The sequence below is a fragment of the Morone saxatilis genome, unplaced genomic scaffold (genome assembly GCF_004916995.1).
Source record: "Morone saxatilis isolate NCDOM2014 unplaced genomic scaffold, NCSU_SB_2.0 Contig0, whole genome shotgun sequence".
Classification (NCBI taxonomy): Eukaryota; Metazoa; Chordata; class Actinopteri; family Moronidae; genus Morone; species Morone saxatilis.
In genome coordinates, this window is record NW_023339650.1 from 19,384,871 (window position 1) to 19,404,086 (window position 19,216).

The 19,216-nt window shown below is 43.1% G+C and overlaps 1 protein-coding gene across 1 annotated transcript in view; it reads right to left on the minus strand.

The window, feature by feature from the left end:
- The window catches only part of LOC118325327 (disco-interacting protein 2 homolog C-like), a gene marked incomplete at its 5' end in the record, with an annotated part of 35,873 nt that extends 21,290 nt beyond the window's left edge, over positions 1–14,583 (minus strand). Inside the window, 16 exon segments of the mRNA XM_035657994.1 lie at positions 677–796; positions 914–1,007; positions 1,398–1,462; positions 1,568–1,670; positions 2,128–2,237; positions 2,590–2,713; positions 4,361–4,471; positions 4,865–4,956; positions 6,061–6,258; positions 8,737–8,856; positions 9,398–9,547; positions 10,230–10,352; positions 11,284–11,580; positions 12,905–13,030; positions 13,878–13,982; positions 14,512–14,583. Coding sequence (XP_035513887.1) covers positions 677–796; positions 914–1,007; positions 1,398–1,462; positions 1,568–1,670; positions 2,128–2,237; positions 2,590–2,713; positions 4,361–4,471; positions 4,865–4,956; positions 6,061–6,258; positions 8,737–8,856; positions 9,398–9,547; positions 10,230–10,352; positions 11,284–11,580; positions 12,905–13,030; positions 13,878–13,982; positions 14,512–14,583 — 2,010 coding nt within the window.
- Positions 14,584–19,216: the final 4,633 nt, after the last annotated feature.

The window sequence follows — 19,216 nt, forward strand, 5'->3', positions numbered from 1 at the left end:
AATAATAAAAAAGCTGCATGTCACAAGTCTCCATCCATGAATAAAAACATGAGCTCAGGTGTCTTTTTGGGAAGGACTCACTGTTTATATATCTATATTTTGTGTTATCTGCTGAATGTGTTTGTCCTGTAACTCTTAATCATTGACTAAATGGTTGAATACAGTTATAATTGTGGTCTGGTCTTGAATTTTAAAATGAGCCCGTTTAGCACCGGACCTCTCTGATGTCGCAGTACACTTAAAGGTACCACGGGGGGGGGGGGGGGGGGGGTCTTCAAAGCGGTCCCCTGCTCACCAGCTGCACCAACCACGTGACAAATAACACCAAATTTGTCAGAGAATACACCAGACTAAACTGTGATTGGATTACAAATGTCCGAGCAAGTTTTCAAAACGTCTTATGTTGATGTTTGACCAGAAAATTACATAATTCAATGGTTCTCTTACTGTTATATTTGAGTTTTTTTTCCACTCCACGTTTGGGTTGAAAACCAAATTTATTGTACCGAAATGTGCGTAGTCGGACACATCCTGCTCTATTCCTGTAAAGTGACCCAGTTTCCCGACTTCCCAAGAGACTTTATCCATTTCCCTGACATTCTCTATCTCAAATACACCTCTCTAAACTCCCTGGTTAGTGAAAGCGCTCTGCTGTGGAGGCTGAGTGTGACCTTACAAGGGTTTGATCCGTCGGCCACCAGCAGCATGCGCAGCGAGCTCAGGTTGATGTCCTTCTGGTCTTTGTGGGCCACCAGAGCCCAGTGCATGTCTCTGGACTTCACACACGCTACCTTGGCTGCACACACACACATATAAAGACAGACAGACAGGAAATTAGCATTTAATCTATTTGACAGACAGATGAATGTAGTGAGTTGACTGAGCTGAGTGGCAGGTGGAGTGTGTGTCTGACCTTTGTACTGGCAGACTTTCTGGATCCATGACAGAGGGTTGACCTTCATCAGCGAGTAGGGGACGCTGATCACGTGCATCATGTTCATCACGCTCTGCACAGCACACACACATAATGACATGTTAACCTTTAATACTCTTTAAAACTCAATCGGTTATCCATTCTTTTAAAATATAATATGTTTCTGAGCCTATTCGTGTCACTTTTACAAGGTATTATTATCACCTGGATATGGTTATTAATTATTTAAATGTGGGATTTAATATTTAAAAGTGCTCATTTGTCCAAAATAGCAGCTACAAAGCTTTAAAAAGTAATATAATTAGTTTAATATTTGTACTAATCTTATCTTCACTGCAAAGACCATTTACTGTAGAGTGTCAACCTGCCCTCATTGATTACACCCCCTGTTATCAGAGGTGAGGAGGGGGGAGAAGCAAACAGGAAAGGTCCTGACCTCTAACCTCTAGTTTGCAGGTCTTACCGTCAGGATGCCGTGCCACAGGCCCACATCCTTCTTAAAGTCGAGAACGTTCACTATGGTCTCCGCTACAGACAGAGAGGGAGAGGAAAGAGTTAAATGACAAAATGATGATCTGCAGACTGAACCGAGTGTGTGTGTGTGTGTGTGTGTGTGTGTGTGTGTGCGCCTACCCTCGGTGTAGCTGCAGGACTGGGTGAGAGCCTGGCAGTGTGTGAGCAGAGCGATCCTCGTCACTGTGACTCCCAGCACGCTGCCGTCCTTACAGGTTTTATACTGAGAGAGAAACAACAGACGGATGACGGTGAAGCCAGAGGGGAAGGGGACATTTGGTGCCTTCGTCTTCTTAAAATATACCGTGGAACGTCATTTGGTCGTTTTAAAATCTCAGCAAGTTGCGGAAATAAAAAGTGACAATGAGTCAATTTAACCTAACCTTGCGAGGCAGCTGAACTTGCACAATGACAGAATCCCGGGAGAGCGATGCAACGGATCAGAAGTTATATGCCTCAAAGTTTCATGCCTCAGTTCCTTAGATTTCTTTATCTTGCTTCATAAGCAAACTCATAAAGTATAGCTTCATTAGTTAATAAATGCAGCACGAGTAGCAGCCCAGCGGTCGGTGAGGCAACCAGAGGAATGTCAGTTCCAATCAACAGACAGGTTAAGGTCCCAGCTTCTGCTCCAGAGTCCACAATGAAGACGACACTTTTAGTTGGCCTGTTAGACTCACCTCTATGTAAGCAGTGTCGTTGTTTGCATCTTTGATGTGAGGGAACCAGTCTCTGGGAGGTTTGGAAAGGTGCTTGGACTCCGTAACAAACCACAGTAACTTTGGCCAACCTGCAGCGAGCGGATAGAAAGAGATAAAGAAGTTTATGTATGTGATTAATCGAACCAGAAGAAAAGAAGGAACAGCGGGATTCTCTTTCATTAATGCATTTTACAAACAACTTTATTTAAGTTAATCTCGGTCCTTATCCAGGGAGAAAATTATTTAGTTGTTTGGTTAACAGGTGTCTAAACTGGCTGTTAACTTGACTGTTTTTCAGTGTATTTATAAATACTTTAAACTCATTCTCTACTACTAGTGTTCTCATTATGTGCACAGAGAGAGACAGCGGGGTCACCCCTCCCCCGCTGAGAAACCTCACGCCTTTACAACTCAGCGATGATTGATGATTTTCACTCTCACCTTTGAACTGTGGGATCTCTCCTGTTGCACTCTTGGGCAGGCCCTTGTGGCAGGCGTCACTGGTCAGCGCCACGGTAACGCCACAGCTGCCCAACAGGAATCCAATCTGCTGACTGCCGGCATCCTATTGGACGATAAAGGGTGTGTGGGGGGAGAGCAGTCGGTTACCGCCGTGTGAAAATATAATAATACTCTTCTTAAGATTCCTGCCTCTTAATAAAAGAATTAAAACGGTGTTTCATGTACTTCTACAAGCACACGTGTTGGCACACAGCACAGCTGAAGTGATGTTTGCTGCACTGCTGCTGCAGTTTCCAGCCAAAACCGAAATTTTATGGAAAATCTTGCAGCACAAATGCAGGATGGGGGAAGGGGTTCAAGAGACGTGCAGCAACGTGCAGCAAAAGACATTTTCTGCTGCAGCGGTAATCAGTGTGTAACCATGCCGACCCTGTGCAGACAGTGCTGCAGAGACACGCAGCCGCGTTTCATCGAGGGTCCACGTTCAAGAAACCCATTATCATTCCTGCGTCCAAGAAAACAAGAGCAGCCTGCCTGAATGACTTTCACCCAGTGGCACTCACCTCTCCCAGCACATTGGACCCACTACAGTTTGTTTACCGTCCCAACCGATCAACGGAAGGAGCCATAGCACAGATGGTCCACACCACCCTATCTCACCTGGACAAGAAAGGGAGCTATGTGAGGTTGCTGCTCATCGACTACAGAGTTTAACACCATAGTTCTCCCCAGGCTCGACACAAAGCTCAACGACCTGGGATTAAACAGCTCACTGTGCAGGTGGATACTTGACTTTCCTTCCGGGAAGACCCCAGGTGGTGAGGGTGTGTGGACAGTGTCAAGGAGCTGATTGTGGACTTTGGGAAGAAGCAGGGGAGTAAATATACCCCTCCAATATCAACAGGTCCTCAGTGAAGAGGGTGGACAGCTTTAAGTACTCCTGCAACATCGAGAGCATTCTGACCAGCACCAAACAAGACTGCAAGGCCCCGCAAAGAACAGATTGATTGCCTGAGCAGAATAAGGCCTGAATCATTAAATATTAAGGATCCCAACCACCTGGACAACATCTTCTCTTCTTGCTATGATTGGGAAGAAGATACCGGATACACCAGGCCATCCACAATTAAACATAAACCAGATGAAACAGCTGAGCTAAACTGAGGTAATACAATTAGAAGTATAAAAAGTTTAATGTGAATTTTGTTTTTCAGACACAGGCTGAGAGACTTCCTTCCTTCAGACATGTTTGGTCCCAGAGGGAGATGGCACCAAGATCAACAGTTGAAACCTAATTGATGACAGAATCTCTCCGTGTGATGGCAGGGCAGCAGGAGGGCATGTTTCTTACGTGTCAAACTTGTTTTTTCTGTGCTGACAGGATTATTTTCTCCGAAATACTTGCTGCTAGCAAACAGCTGAGACAGAAGATCCCAAACATTGTTTCATCCGTATCACTGAGATGTCCACACAAACAGAGCTGAACTGAAACACAGCAAGAGTTCGCAGCTCCTGCGTACGAGGTGAAAGCAGAGAGGATTAACATTACACAGCAGCGCTGAAAAAAATTAAATTACCTGACCTCCCATAGAGAAACTAATCCTGTTGAATGATGTCAGATGGAAAACTAAAAGAAAGAGGGATTGGAGAGCAGCAGCGATGGCTATACAGTACATAAGCTACAGACAGCCAGGTGATGAGGTGGGACTTCTTCCATGTAAAAAAGCTCCAGGTGGGTTTTATAAAGTACCTTGCGACTCAGTGGGACCTCTATAGGAACCGGGACCACCTCAGCCAGCAGACAGCCGTAGAAGGCCACCATGAAGGCCACAGGGTCGTTGTTAGGAAACACCAACGCCACCTGGGAGAGGGAGGGGAGACAGAAGCTGTGGTCAGATGTGATGGGATCATCTGAGTGGTTGTAGCTTCATATTGTGTGTACAGACATGAGTGGTATCAATCTCACTCTCTCAATACAAGTAAAACATGTCACACTACTCCTTTAAAATGTGTTGTTACAGATTTCACAATAAAAGCTCAGATTTACTGATACAAAGAAGGAGAGAACGATTGTAGGGAAAGTGGGTTTCTGAATAGATTTGAAAAACTCCAACGACATGAATAAACATGAAGCAGGTTTTATAAATGAAGGTCTTACATCGCTTGAGTCATTACGAACAATACTGGCCAAATGAAATGAGGACAAAGCCCAGACACCAGTAACTGTGTGAGGTGGTGGAGGAGTGTGACTCACCCGATCACCCGGTCGCACCATGGGCTCCTGCTTGCTGCCCAGTTTGTGGAGGATGTTGTAGGCAAGCTTGATGCTGCGAGACCACAGCTTTCCTGCAGGGAGCAGGACACAGGATACGAGGGTGTGAGAGAGAGAGAGAGAGAGAGAGAGAAAGAGAGAGACAGAGTGAGATCACAGGATGTGAGTGTGTGTTCTTGGACTTCTATTTTGAGGACACACAGTCGATAAAAGAAAAAACCTCCCTAAAGTGACGACATTTAAGAGCGTTCAGCAGTCAGGAGAGGTCAGTAGAGAATCGGTTTTGTTTTTATCAAGGATTATACTTAAAAGGTAATTATTGTCTAATGCACTCTTGGTGGACAGGTGCAGAGCAAAATGAAATAATGTTTAAAAAAAGACAATTCCCTGCTGACAGTGTGCTGGAACTCAGCTTTTTTCTTTCGCATTATTTTATTTTCCTGCACACCTGTGTACCATCAACACTTAGTTTGATAGATTAGCCTCAAAAATACAAACATACAGTCCATGTTTACTGATAACCTGTATTTAAGCCTCACATTCTTTATTTAACTCATCTTAATTCCTTTTTATCATTTCAGGCTGTGTTTTATTGAAGCAAAGCTCTTGTACAGCTGCGTTGAATTGAGACATAATTAAACATGGAAGCATTTAAGAGGTTATTTTGTTGAAAAAAGGGAATCTTCTGTATCTTCTTGGTATTTGCAACAGTACTGAACATTTTCAAATGATACCCAGCCGGACGCATAACTCAAAAAAGGGCTTGTTAACCTCGAATCCGTGGAGAGTTTTAGTGTCTCATCGTAGTGTGAATGCTGTTTCAGGGGCTTTTATTTTGGTAACAGTAAGATTCAAACACTTAAACATTCAGGGAGTTTGTCCCAGAGAAAAGGACCAAAGTCAAACCTTGTAACTTATTTTATCTATGTGAGAGAGACTGATATGTAATGTTGTATATGTATAAGCCCCTAAAAAGATTCATTTTGTTTCTCAGCTCCACAAACATCTGCTGTAATTCTTCTTTTTTTCACAGTTTAAACACCCAGAACAACTTGGAGTCCAACATCCAACAAATAAACTTTAATTGTTAGATCACCAACACGCTCAATTAGCTCATTTCACTGCTGCACAAATAAATAATGTGAACAACTGAAGGAACTACAGCAGCGTCTGGTTACCATATGTGAGGACGTAGAGGGGCTTCCCTGCCGTGTCCAGGCTGGTGAGGCAGGGGGCTTTGGGGGAGATCGTTCCCCAGCGTTGCAGCGCAGCCTCCAGGGACGGGGGCCAGTTGGTGACCACACCCAGCGCCTCGCCCCGCACTGGCATCATCTCCGCCCCCTCCGGCCGCGGCTGATTGGGGTCCGGCTGCTGGACTGGAGATGAGGAGATAGATAATGCCATCAGTGCACAGCTCACAAACGTTTACCGTTTACAGTTTGTTTGCTGTTGTCGGGTTGTGAAAACACCACATGGAAACATTTAGCTGAAGCCAGTGGCAGTGAGACAGCTGTTAAGAAGCTGTAATCACACTCAAATACACTGATTATTAATTAAGTGTACCTGTTATTAACCTGTTATCTACTGTAAGAATGTGTAAAATGTGTGACTGGATGGCCGGTTCCCTTTTATATTTAGTTTAGACAGCTGAGAGGAGGCAGCAGAAAAGAGGGATTTTGCAGGATTCAACCTTGAGACATTGTCATAAAATGTGGATCCAGAGTGAATTAACCACTACATCAACCCTAATCTATACTTTATCCTGTATGACCACACCGACACACTGTAAAACGTATCCAAAAACACAATGTAAAGCTGAAAAAATAACTTTTTCCAATACAACTTTTTTTTCTAAAATACAACACAAATGAAGACTACTGAACAGAAATGATGAGACGAAGATAGAAAATGCAGCCAGACGGTGAGCGCCAAGCAAACAGGAGACAGACATGATGATCTGCAGAGATCTCTGGGCTCAAGATTCCTATAAACATACATTTCAAAATACTTGGTGAAGAACTTTGTGTTCTATATGAACCAGGCCGATCAACATCTGGTCTCTCTATTTCATATAACTCTTTAATCATTCTTCACACTGACACTGAGTGTGAGACAGATGTGAATGTACGTATTTTTTACACTCTTTCTACATTTACAGATTTCCAGAGATATATAGGAGCTTTGAGTGGCCTTTAAGGTCTGCAGGCTTTAATTCAGACTGAACATTAACACAAAGAGATTAATAATAAGATCCAGTTTGTCAGGGTGCAGTGGAGGATCATCACTATTATTACTAATAACGTAATAGAGCAAAGTGAACTTGGACTGCGCTGCTCCTGCCCTACGCCTCACTCTCTGCTTCACCTATCCCACACATCCTTTCTATCTCAGCTGTCAGAAAACGCCCAGCTCTCTCTCTCTCTCTGTCTCCGCTCCACGAGTGCCGCCGCTTCATTGCTCTGCAAGAATGACTGCGACCTTCACTGCTGCTGATCCGCTGCTTTACTCAGCCCCGCCACCACCCCAGCATCCACCTGCAGGCTCTGACTTACGTCCCCGGGGGGAGGATATGTGCTATCATCACTCTTCAGTGCTTCAGTCTGTGCACGAGCGTGTGCTGCAGGGAGTGATAAGGTGATGAGCCGAGGTAGCAAACATGCAGAAACTATATTTCTGTGCTGTCTTAACATGTGAATACACCTTTCTACGTGAGTTGACTGATTGAACTGTATTTAGCTCCATGTTCCTGAACTAAATCTGCCTCTTTCTGCTTCAAGCTGTCGCACATCAATGTGGACTGGACTGTAACATTCACAACAGGAATGAGAAGTAGAAGAAGTAAAGTACTAATACCATACTGTAAAAATACTCTGTTAGAAGTAAAAGTCCTGCATTGAAAGTAAAAGTATGTAAATATAATCAACCTGTTACTGTTGTACTATTATAAATGATATCATTAGATTATTATGACTATGACTTATTGTAAAAACAGGATTTTACTGTTGTAGTTGGTTGCTGCTGATTATTTTCTCCTCCATCATAATTACATTAAATTGAAATTACTACAATAATTAAAAGGAAACGCAGCAAATCTTCACATTTGTGAAGCTGAATAATGAAATGTTTTGCATGAAAAATGACATAAACACAAAATAGCTGCAAAATCAAAATCATTTTTCAACTAATCAATTACGGAAATTAATTTACTTAATAAACAAATTATTTCAGCTGCAGTTTAATTAAATAAACTATCTTTATAAATATATATAAAGGATAAATAAAGTATCTATCTAATTTATAACAAAACATCATATTTTATAAGTTCTCTGTATATTTTATGTGCAAAAAACTTAAATAAATAAAGTTATTAAATGATTCTAGTGTTGTAAAAAGAACAATATTTTCTTGTAGTGAAGTAAAAGTATAAAGCAGCATGAAAAGAAAAGACTCAAGTAAAGTACAAGTACCTCAAATTTGTACTTGTACAGTACTTGAGTAAATGTACTTAGTTACATTCTACCGCTGTCAAAATCATGTATCCTTTTTTGCATTTAGTGAATTTACGTCTGAGCTTCTGCACTCATGGATGCAGCTGTGAACACCTGAGCGCTGGGCCGCGTCTCCAGGTGCATCCGCATCGACAGCGGCTCGTTCTACACGCTGCTGGAATGAGGTGAAGTGAAGCTGAACACAAGGAGCACAACTTCCAACACAATTCGTTGTGTCGTTGAAGGGAAACCATTTAGAGAATCACTCATGACTCCCAAGTATGAAGATAGATTGGATGACACACTGTAACTTAAAATCAGACAGACAGAATCATGAGTCATGCAGAATCAAAGACGGTTTCTAACCCTCCAGAAGTTCGTCAAAGTCATCGACAAAGAACTCTCGTAGTGGAGGTCTGCGAGGCTGCTTCAGCGTGTTCACAAGCTGCTGGATTTTAGCGGACACGCGACTGCTGACTGGAACACCTGTAAGAACCCCACACACATACACACGGGGTGAGGATGATGTTTCTTTTGGTGGGGGGAAAAGGAAAGCGGTGGCCTGGATTACTTGCAAGACAGTCCTCATTATCGGATCAATAACAATTTAAACCTCAAGTGTTTTAAACCGCGTGTTTCTGATCAGAAGACTGCTGGTTCAAACGTCTAGATGGCTTCACAGAGAAGAAACTGAATAAGGAAACGCTGTATTTCTTCTAACTGTGCCTGCATGATTGTGAAGCATGCTGAAAAATAACAGAGATGCTTAAATAAAAAACAATAAAAGGGTAAAAAGAAAGAAAAGAAAAGTCCAATCTGTTCATCCAGGGGAGTGACATGAACAGACACGGTGTAATTGGTCAGTTCTCTAAGGCGATGGTCCAATTTGAGCTCACCTCCTGATTAAGGAGTTTCTATTTTTACGCGACCATCTTCAGCATCTTTATTCAGAGGCTCCAGTTGGGAGCGGGCTAAAGGCGTGACAGAGTTTCACGCGGCGGCGGCGGGGGGAGGAGACGTCTCTTACCATCGCCCGTCTCCATGCGCTCTGCGTTGCCGTACTTCTGCGTGTTCCTGGCAATGGTTCCCATATTGGCCATGTGGTGACGCTCGGTGTGGTGGGAGTGGGACGAGTCTGACGAGTAGCCCGTCACATCCGGGGGGGTCGAGTGATTCTCTGCAGGGAGACGGAGGGAGGGAGGGAGGGGGGAGACGGATTGAGAGAGAACAGAGGGAGAGGTAGACAAACAGCCAGTGGTGACTCATTGTTCGTGTTTATCACTGAACTCTTTGTCAAGTGCCTTGTTTAATCGCTCTTATGGACAATTAAACCCAATACGATGGTCCTTTTGTTTGTTAATGTGTGTGTGGAATTAAAAGGGAACACTTTTTATGATGCAAAGTGTAAAAACCTGCTTTTCCAAACATAATCAGATGATATTAAACCGATTCCTTCGACACAAACATCTGGAAATAAACTACAAAGAAAATCTTTATTTTACGAGAAGACTGTCAACAACTTTTATGTCTTAAAATCGATAGCAAACCGAGTGTAGAGCGCACTCATTTTGAAGGTTTTAATAGACGCGGGATCAAAAAACTAACTGAAGTCGGGCCACTCATCAGATCTCTGTTCACTCTCTTTGATCTGTGATGAAACGTTGCTCCAATAAATCACATTTATTGGGAACTATCAGTACAGTGTTCAGATCTTATGCTCAAAAATATGTAAACCTATAACAGTCTGTTTCCCTGCATATATTCAACACTTATTCCAAAACTGTCAGGTTGTCTTTATCGTAGCTAATATTTTTAACACTGATTTTATAAAACACTTTGTATTTAGGTGTCGGACCTACCGTCTGACTCCAGCGGCGGCGGCCACAGCATGTCAGAGCCAAACTCACAGGATCGTCGCAGAGATCCTCCGTTCTCTGCGACACTCAGAGCTCCCTTCCTCTTCAGGGACAGGTGGCCGATACCTGCAGGCAGCGCACATGCACAGGTGTATCAGACGGGACGATGCAGCCAAACCACAGGCTCGAGATTCATTATCTTGTTTACTTATTCTTCAGAAAGCTCCTAATTTAAACTAAAGAGTTGCCACGTTTGTTGTGGCATCTTATTTAGTTAATGTTTGTGATTAAACAATCTTTAATGTCTTTAAAGTTAAATAAAGGTTATGTGGTATTTATATTTTTTAAAGTAAGGTTTCAAAATCTGTAGCAACTTAAATTGGGATTAGTATTGAAATGTGTTTTTCATACATTTGGAAATAGATAAAATGTCCAAGAACCTGTAAAAAATGACATATACATTAGTACAAAACCACAATAAAAGGTAGGGATGGGTTGCTGATTTTTAAATAGTCATTAAATGATAGAAAATGAGTTAAAAACATGCTACAACATGTGTTTGTTGCTGCAGAAGAAAATAAGTTCCTGTTTGAACGTCACAACGTCTCACTACCGTCCTTCACAGTAACCAGCTCCAGCTACGAAACAGACTACATCAGAAACCAACGTGCTCCCAACTACAGCTCAAAAACTCTGGAAAAGGTAACACAGCTTTCATATCACGTGTACAACTAACTCTGTGTGTGTGAACATTTTTTTCTTCCTTAATAAAAGGTATTACATATGAACAGGAAATATGATGTAAGTGCTTACATTAAAGTGCATGGAAATCCCACTTCCTTCAGTTATACTGCTTTAATACTATTTCTTATCCTCTTTTTAGGATCCAAATCCATTAAAAAACAAGATTCTATTGTGAAAACTTTACAATTTGGAGCTTAAATTAGCACACAAACAAGTCTTCAGACAAAAACATCCAACTTTAACAATGTAAAATGTTTCTTTCTTTTCTGTTTTAATACACAAACACATCCCAGTGAGCCCAGTGAAGTCGTACCGTGGTGTGACTGCGACAGGTGGCTCTGCTGGTGGTGCGACTGGCCCAGGTGCGTGTGCACCAGGTGCGTGTGCGCCAGGTGCGAGATGTGCGTGTGCGCCAGCGAGTCGGCCAGCCGCCCGGCGTTGCCACTGCCTCCGCTCTGCGTGGACGAGGACGAGGAGGAGGTGGAGCCCAGGTGGGCGGGGCCTAACTGGGAAGGGCGGCTCATCCAGTGCTCCATGCCCGACATGTCGTCGCCTGGCCCCGCCTCCTCCTCTGAGCCCGACGACGAGTCTGAGCACAGGGGCGACAGGCCTAGTGAGAGTCAGTAACCGTTATTATTTGTCAGCAGGAAACAACATTAACAACATGAGAGCTACTGAAACTTTTAACATGAAAGTGTTTGACATTTTGGGAATTATACTGCAGATACAATAACACTACATTAAAGTCCTGAAAGGCGATTTAAGATCAAGAATTCCTCCGCCAACATGTTTCCAGCCTCGTGTGTGAGCCTTGTAATGATAAACAGATCTAAATTTAAAAGTTTTCTGTCTCTGTTCAGTGAAACAATGGTTCAAAGTCAGGCAGCAGATCATGATTCACCACTTTCAGCAGTGAGTGGCAGAGGAGACTGCCGGCTCCTGAGCTCACAGTCCCAAAATGTCAATAATTAGTACGTAGAACAAGAACCAATTTAGTTGAAACTGGCTTCAGGCTGCACTACACAGAACCACAGAGACTGGATTTAATTCTTTAAATAAGAGTTAATCATCTGAACACAGGGGAGCCTCAGTAAACAATCAACGTGAACAGAAATCTTACATTTAAGTAACATAACGGGGCAGATTCACCCGACTGTCCACACAGATCCTAAACCAGTTTGTGCTGTGAGGAGTTAACGCTGTAAAAACGGGTTACGGGGAGACGTCGGGTCCACTTAACAATTCTCCCAAAAGGTTAAAAAGCAAATTACCGGTGAACAAAGTCATTACATTTCCTTCATTAAAGTTCAATCAACACCCAAATTATGTTATCAACTCTGATTATGTTCAATCTAACGAGCTCATATTTGAGGTAAAGGTCAACTTCAACCTCCCCTTTCAGCCAGCGTCCTGTGGTTGCAGAGTGCACAAACACACTGACAAACAGCTGATAATCAGGATTTTTCCTGTTTTTTCGTGGCAGGCCACATTCACAGTAGCTGGCTGCATCGTTACAGCTGTCTGTGGTTTTGTTTTTACTGTAAATCTGTCAGTCGCGCCGCAGGAAATGTGCAGGTTTGCAGTTTTGTTTTGTTTTTTTGGGGTGAAATGTTTCTGTCAGAATAAAAAAAAAAAAAAACGTCTGAGAACCAGAGACAGAGCATTACAACATAATCCTGTCTGGGCACTGGGCAGCCTCTCTGGGGTCACATTTTAGGCTTAGTGCAACCCAGTGCAGCTGAGTGTGTCCGTCTGTGTGTGTGTGCCTGATATTTCAGTGTCGCTGTAAAGTTTTAAAAGCTCTAAATGAGAGACACATCGGTAGGTGATAAAATCAACTTCTCGACTCAGTAGCGGACTAACTGACTTGAGAAGATGGTTTGCGGTGCGCGGAGGAGGAGCGCGGCTGCGTGTTCTGGCGTGTGTCTCGTCACCTGGAGGCGTGTATGCATCCATGGAGGTCTGCACCACCAGCGAGCGTCTCTTGGAAGGCATCGGCACCGCCACCTTCCTCTCCACGTGTCGAGCCAACACGGCCTGCACCGCCTCGGTGTGGACGTCTGAGAGAGAGAGAGAGAGATTCATTCACACAAAGGCAGGAGGAGGAGGAGTTCAGTTTTTTGTGCTCTTTGAATCGAGCAGATTGGATTCTTTAAATACTTTTGTGCAGCAGAACGAATCTTGTGTCTGAATTAAACCTCAGTTGAAGGAGACACATACGCCAGAGAATATAAAATGTGTTTTTTAAACTAACATGTATTACTAGTCTAAGTGAAGCTCAACTAGCACCACAAGGATCCATGCCCAAAATTACAGATGCCATGTGGTTTTAGTTTAGTTTTAGTTTTTAGTTTCTAATGTAACGGCTGAATTTAAGTTATTATTTTACTTAAATATATTTTGACTCCAGTAGTTTATATCTGAAACCACATAAACCCATCTGAAGGTACAATGTCGGCTTATTCAGTGTTGCTAAAGATATAATTTAAAAGAATGTAGCAGCATCGAAGCTGTGCAACCTGTGGAAGAGACATTAGCAATAACAGCGACACAGTAAACAGACGTGTTTGTCAGGCTGTGAAAACACTGCAGTCCCTCTGGGGGAGCTTTGTCTGAGAGAACAACCCTGATATTGAATATTACAATGTTTGTTTTTTACAGAAAACCTGCATTACAAAGTGGGGAAATTAAGTTTGAAGGACTTTGTCTGCTAGCAGGACGTTTTTTGGGCCATAATTGGGACAAAAAGACTCGACTGGATCGATTTTGAATGCTTCTTGCTCGAGTTCTCCTTTAAATGACTATTATTTTTTGTGTTAATTAGACTTGATAGGATTAATTGAATAAAACAGCTATAAAGTAGTATTATTAAAGGAAGGGTGGGTCGGTGGCTGCCTGTGGTTGTACCTGATCGGTAGCGTTCATCTCTGGTGCCGGAGGTTCGCCGTCGGTGGAAACGGGCGGCAGACGGAGGGCCGAGCGGGGCCCGATGAGACATGGGCCCTTCCATACCTACAGAGGCAAGCAGACAAGCAGGCGGACAGACACACACACACACACACACACACACACACACACACATATGTACAAACACGTTTCACAAAAGCAATAAATACAGCGGGAAAAAAAGGGAAAAAACAAACATGGAGATGATTTGATTCGGCAGAAAAATCAGATTTTTCTGACTCAAAACAAAAGAATTTGAGAAACGCAACATAAAATAAAATCATAATAAAGTGGCAGTTGTATTTGGTTGCTCCAGGACGGTAATCGCTCAGTATCCGGTGACCCGTAAAGCTTCAGCCCTGAGATAAACCCGGGTTGTGTGACAGATGAGAGTGTGTTTTAGTTGCAGCGAGCGGCAAGCTGAGCTCTAGAGACTCTTAACCTACATCCACTAATGGCAGCGGCTGAATCGATAAGAGTATCTGTATTCGTCATGATACCGGATCGATATCCTAGTATGGGAATATTCTAGCTGGTGGGGGGTGGAGGGGGGAGTCTGTGTGAGTGGGGGGGAGGTCAGAGGTTGCTAAATTACCTCCAGCATGTGGAACATATGCCCTGATCAGCTTGTGCCTCTTCTTCTCATAACCCTTCTGAGTGATGTCCCCTGCAAACAAATAGAGATAGATAGAGAGTGAGAGAGCCAGTGACGGCGGCGTGGGCTGATTTTATTCATTTATTCATTGAATAATTTAGAAAAAACATTATTATTGTTGTTATTTAACTTGAAGGAGGGGCGGATTGAATCTATGTGGAGTCACCCAACCTCTTCTGTCTCTCCCAGTCTTTTAATGTCTCTGTCTCGACCGTTAATCAAAGATAAAATAATGTAAAACACAACTGAAACAACGTAAAAATAAACGATGGGATGAATGACGATAGAAGTGAAGAATGGGACAGAAAGAACAAAGTGGAACGGGGTTGTTCGACAGTCTGGTGTGCGGAGCCTCTGAAGGTTGGTTGTTCTTTGTTAATACTCATTTTTCTCATTTTCCACAGCAGAAGACGGATTCCTGCACACAGATTAAAACCTAGAGAACAGCTGTGAGTTTTTGTAAGTAATCTTTGACAGTTTGTGGCTTTTTGTTTAACTACTGTTTGTCTTCTTCAATGTTCTAGTGGTTTTTCTTCAACCCGCTCGTCCTCTGACCTCCGAGGAGTTTTACAACCATACACAAAGCGAACAAAAAGGTTTTCAGGAGCTGCCCGGCTCCGGTTTTACATACGTAACACTTCCGCTGTTACTTTACGTAAACCTGCACGATAAACCGTATGAGTGTGAGCGAACACTTCCTCGTTATCTCCGTTAAATGCTGTTAAACCGTCTGTTTCCCAATTATCGCTGGTGTGAAAATGAGCGATGAACGAGACAGCTGACAGATGTGCATCGTAACGCTCTCACTCTTGTGGTTTTATGAGAATATTTAACCCCAAAAAGTACATTTTAAGACACAAACACACATCATGTTGTACATTTATGTTACTGTAAACAAAAGCCAAAACCAACAATTACTACCACTAATACTTCCTGACTTTTCTTGACGACTGAAGACATAAAATCCTCCTTAAAAACCGGTCACACGCGTGTAGTTTCATTTCCTAAAACATCTATACGAAAACTGAATGAGTTACTTTTTAATTTACCGTAAAACTTCCAATAAAAGCCTGATAATAAACGCAGGTCTCCAATAGAGGCCTGGTCTGGATTTTATAGAAATTATTTTAATGTATAAAACCTCTTAAAACCCACCGAGTCGCCCGGTTATTATATTTACACAAATATAAATGATCAGTTACAGATTCTCCACAATTCAATCGTTCTCTATATTTTATGAAAACGATCAATAACAAAGTATAACGTTAATTCATTCTGAATTACCGGCAACGCGGTGAACAAGAGAGAATGGAAAACAAACCTCCGAAGCCTTCATAATCCATCATGCGCATCAACAAAAAATGAAGAGACGCAGCAGTTAGAGTTTAGTTTTGTGCTAAAGGAAATAAAGGCAGTAAAAAGCTATTATTAGAAGTTTTACGGTACTTTATAGTTCCATTAAATATATAAATAAATATATAAATACAGAATACATACAGAGCACATCTGTCCTATTACAGCGATCCCGTACGTCGACCTACAGAGTGGCTCAGTGGCTCAGTGGCTTCAGTTGGTTCAGTGGTTACTGGTGCATTTTCGACGCATACAAACGACTTATAACAAATACTGACGCGGGTTATTAATGCTATTAACGATCTGGTTATTCTGACAAGAGGTCTAGGGTTATTGCAATGAAATCTACAGAGAAGATTCTTCACAACTCGAATCAGACAAAAGAGTTGTGTTTATGTATATTTTTATGAATGTAATTTACAGATCTAGAGAAGAGAGAGAGAGAGAGGGAGAGAGAGAGTTATGAGAGATTGGAGAGAGAGAGAGATGAGGTGGGAGTAGAGAGAGGAGACAGAGAGAGAGACAAGAGAGAGATGACATGAGTAGGAGAGCAGACATGACAGTAGAGAGAGAGACATCGAAGAGAAAGATGAGACACGAGAGACACGAGAGAGATTGTAGAGACATGTAGTAGAGAGAAGACATTTGAGAGATATGAGAGAGATCAGAGAGATGAGAGAGAGAGTGAGATGAGAGACATGAGAGAGAGACACGGAGAAGAGAGAGAGAGAGAGACAGAGAGAGAGAGATGACATGAGAGAAGGACATTGAGTAGTTGAGAGAGAGAGAGGAAGAGAAGATTTGCTTTAAGAGAGAGAGAGACATGAGAGAATACATTTGAGAGTATGATGAGGACAGTGACACAATCTGACCATCAGGAGGGAGGGCCAGAACATTGTCATGGGTCCATCTGCTCATTCTGTGTGTTTTATTTGTGAGGCCCTTTTTCACACACACAACGACACAACACACCTACATTCACCAACAGTTTAGACACACACACACACTTACATACACACACTACACACACAGACAACACACACACACACACCACACACACACACAGCAACACACCACAGCCACACACAGAACCACACACAGACAACCCACACTCTCACAACTTACACCCACACTACAGAGACGACACACACACACTACAGGCGGTCCGTGGGGACGCCACTTCTCGACTTGCAGCGCAGCAGGAGCAGGGAGGGAAGTTGGCCTAGCATTATTCGTTCCTTCTGGAGGAGTGTCCCGAGACGGCCATACCTTGATTTGGAGTGTTGGTGTGTGTGTTGTGTGTTGGTGTGTGTTTGTTTGTTTGATGGTGTGATGTCTTCTGTGTGGTGGTGTTTTGTGTGTGTTGTGTGTTGTCTCTGTTGTGTGTGTGTGTGTGTTGTGTGTGTGTGTGTGTGTCTGTGTGTCTGTTCTGTGTGTTGTGTGTGTGTGTGTTCTCTGTGTTGTGTGTGTGTGTGTGTGGTGTGTGTGGGTGTGTGTGTGTGTGTGTGTAGTAGTGTGTATGTGTGTGTTTGTGTGTGTGTGTTGTTGTTTGTGTGTGTGTCTCTGTGGTGTGTGTGGTGGTGTTACTCTGTGTGTGTGGTGGTGTGTTGTGTGTTGGTGTGTGTGTGATGTGGTGTTAGTGTGTGTCTCTGTGTGGTGGTTGTTTCTCGTGGTGTGTGTAGTGTGTGTGAATGTTGTGTGTGTTGTGTTTGTGTGTGTGTGTGTGGTGTGTGTTGTGTAGTGGTCACCTACTATATATTGCTTCAAACTTAAACTTATTATTATTCCTTCCGTACGTTTTTCGGCGCGCTAACTCCTCCGCCAGTTTTGGTCGCCATACACATTAAAAGGTTACCAAAACGTGCGGCTCGGGAGCGAACATTAGTGCTGTGACTTTTCTAAGCGTTTCGCCAAAACGGTTTGCGATAAATGGAAAAACGGCCAAAAAATGAATGGTGTGTATTGGAAGAAATGTTCAACTGACAATAACTGCCGTTTCATTTTAGAGTGGAGCCGAGAGAGAAAAAAATTTGTCGAAAGATAAATAGTGTAAACTGCTCCAAGGGACACAATTATTGTTCACTCTATCATGATAAGTGATTTGTATAGATATCTCGATATTACGTAGGTAAATCCTGTTGGTGTCGCAGTGATACGCCACTGGCTTGAAGCTGTCATATTCAAATATTTTTTTTTTTTTTTTGTGCGGGAAATGCGCGACAGCTGCCACCCAGCAACCCCTCTCAACGGCCCATCTACTCCTAGGTTTAATTGTAGAGGAGAAGTTTTTGAATAAGAGCTCTTGTTGAATCTTCTTCTTCTCAAAAATCTCCCGAGGTCTACATTTTTTTTAACCTTTAGCCCACTGATAACTCGGCAGTCCCTACCGGTCAACAAGATGACGATGCTCAAGGTCTTTTGGTTTTCCATTTTGGTCGTTATTTGGTCGTTCCTGGTCAATATGGTGTTCGGAGGGGTTTCCATTTTTGAGATTTTTCTTGTCTCTTCTTTCCAGGAGTCACAGACTAACCTGCTGTGGCCTAACGAGCAACCTTAATTGATGCCTTTCTGTGAACACATTTGAGTTCCAGGACATCAATCACACGAGACACACCACACACACACCATACACAGAGTTATCACTAGAGTTCACACATTCAGACACACATATCACACACTACGATCTCTCGGACACAACACACACAAGACACACACACAGCAGCACCACACACACAACACCCTCACACTCTCCACACCACACACACCAGACACACCACACACACACACACACACATCTCCACACACACACACTATCAAACACAACAGCCCGTCATCCCAACACACACACACACACACCTGCCTCACACACACACACACACACACACGACAAACATACACAGACCACACACACTTACTTACAGACCGATCCCCTTCATTCCCCTGCTCCCTCTCCTCTCTCTCCCTCCTCCTTCCTTCCTCTCCCCCTCTCCTTCCGTCCTCCTCTCCTCCTCCTTCTTTCCTCTCCCTCTCCTCCTCCTCCTCCTCCTCCTCCCTCTCCTCCTCGCTTGTCCTCCCCTCTCCTCTCTCCTCCTCCTCCTCCTTCTCCTTCCTCCTCCTCTCTCTCTCTCCTGCCTCTTCTTCTCTCCCTCTCTTCCTCTCTCCTCCTCTCCTTTGCCTCTCTGCCTGTTGTAATGACACACAGCTGAAGGTTGTGTATTACCAAATAAGGTCCGAGATTCGTCTCTGCCACACAACAATTTACGGAGTGTAGGATGTTAAAAGTTAGTATTTT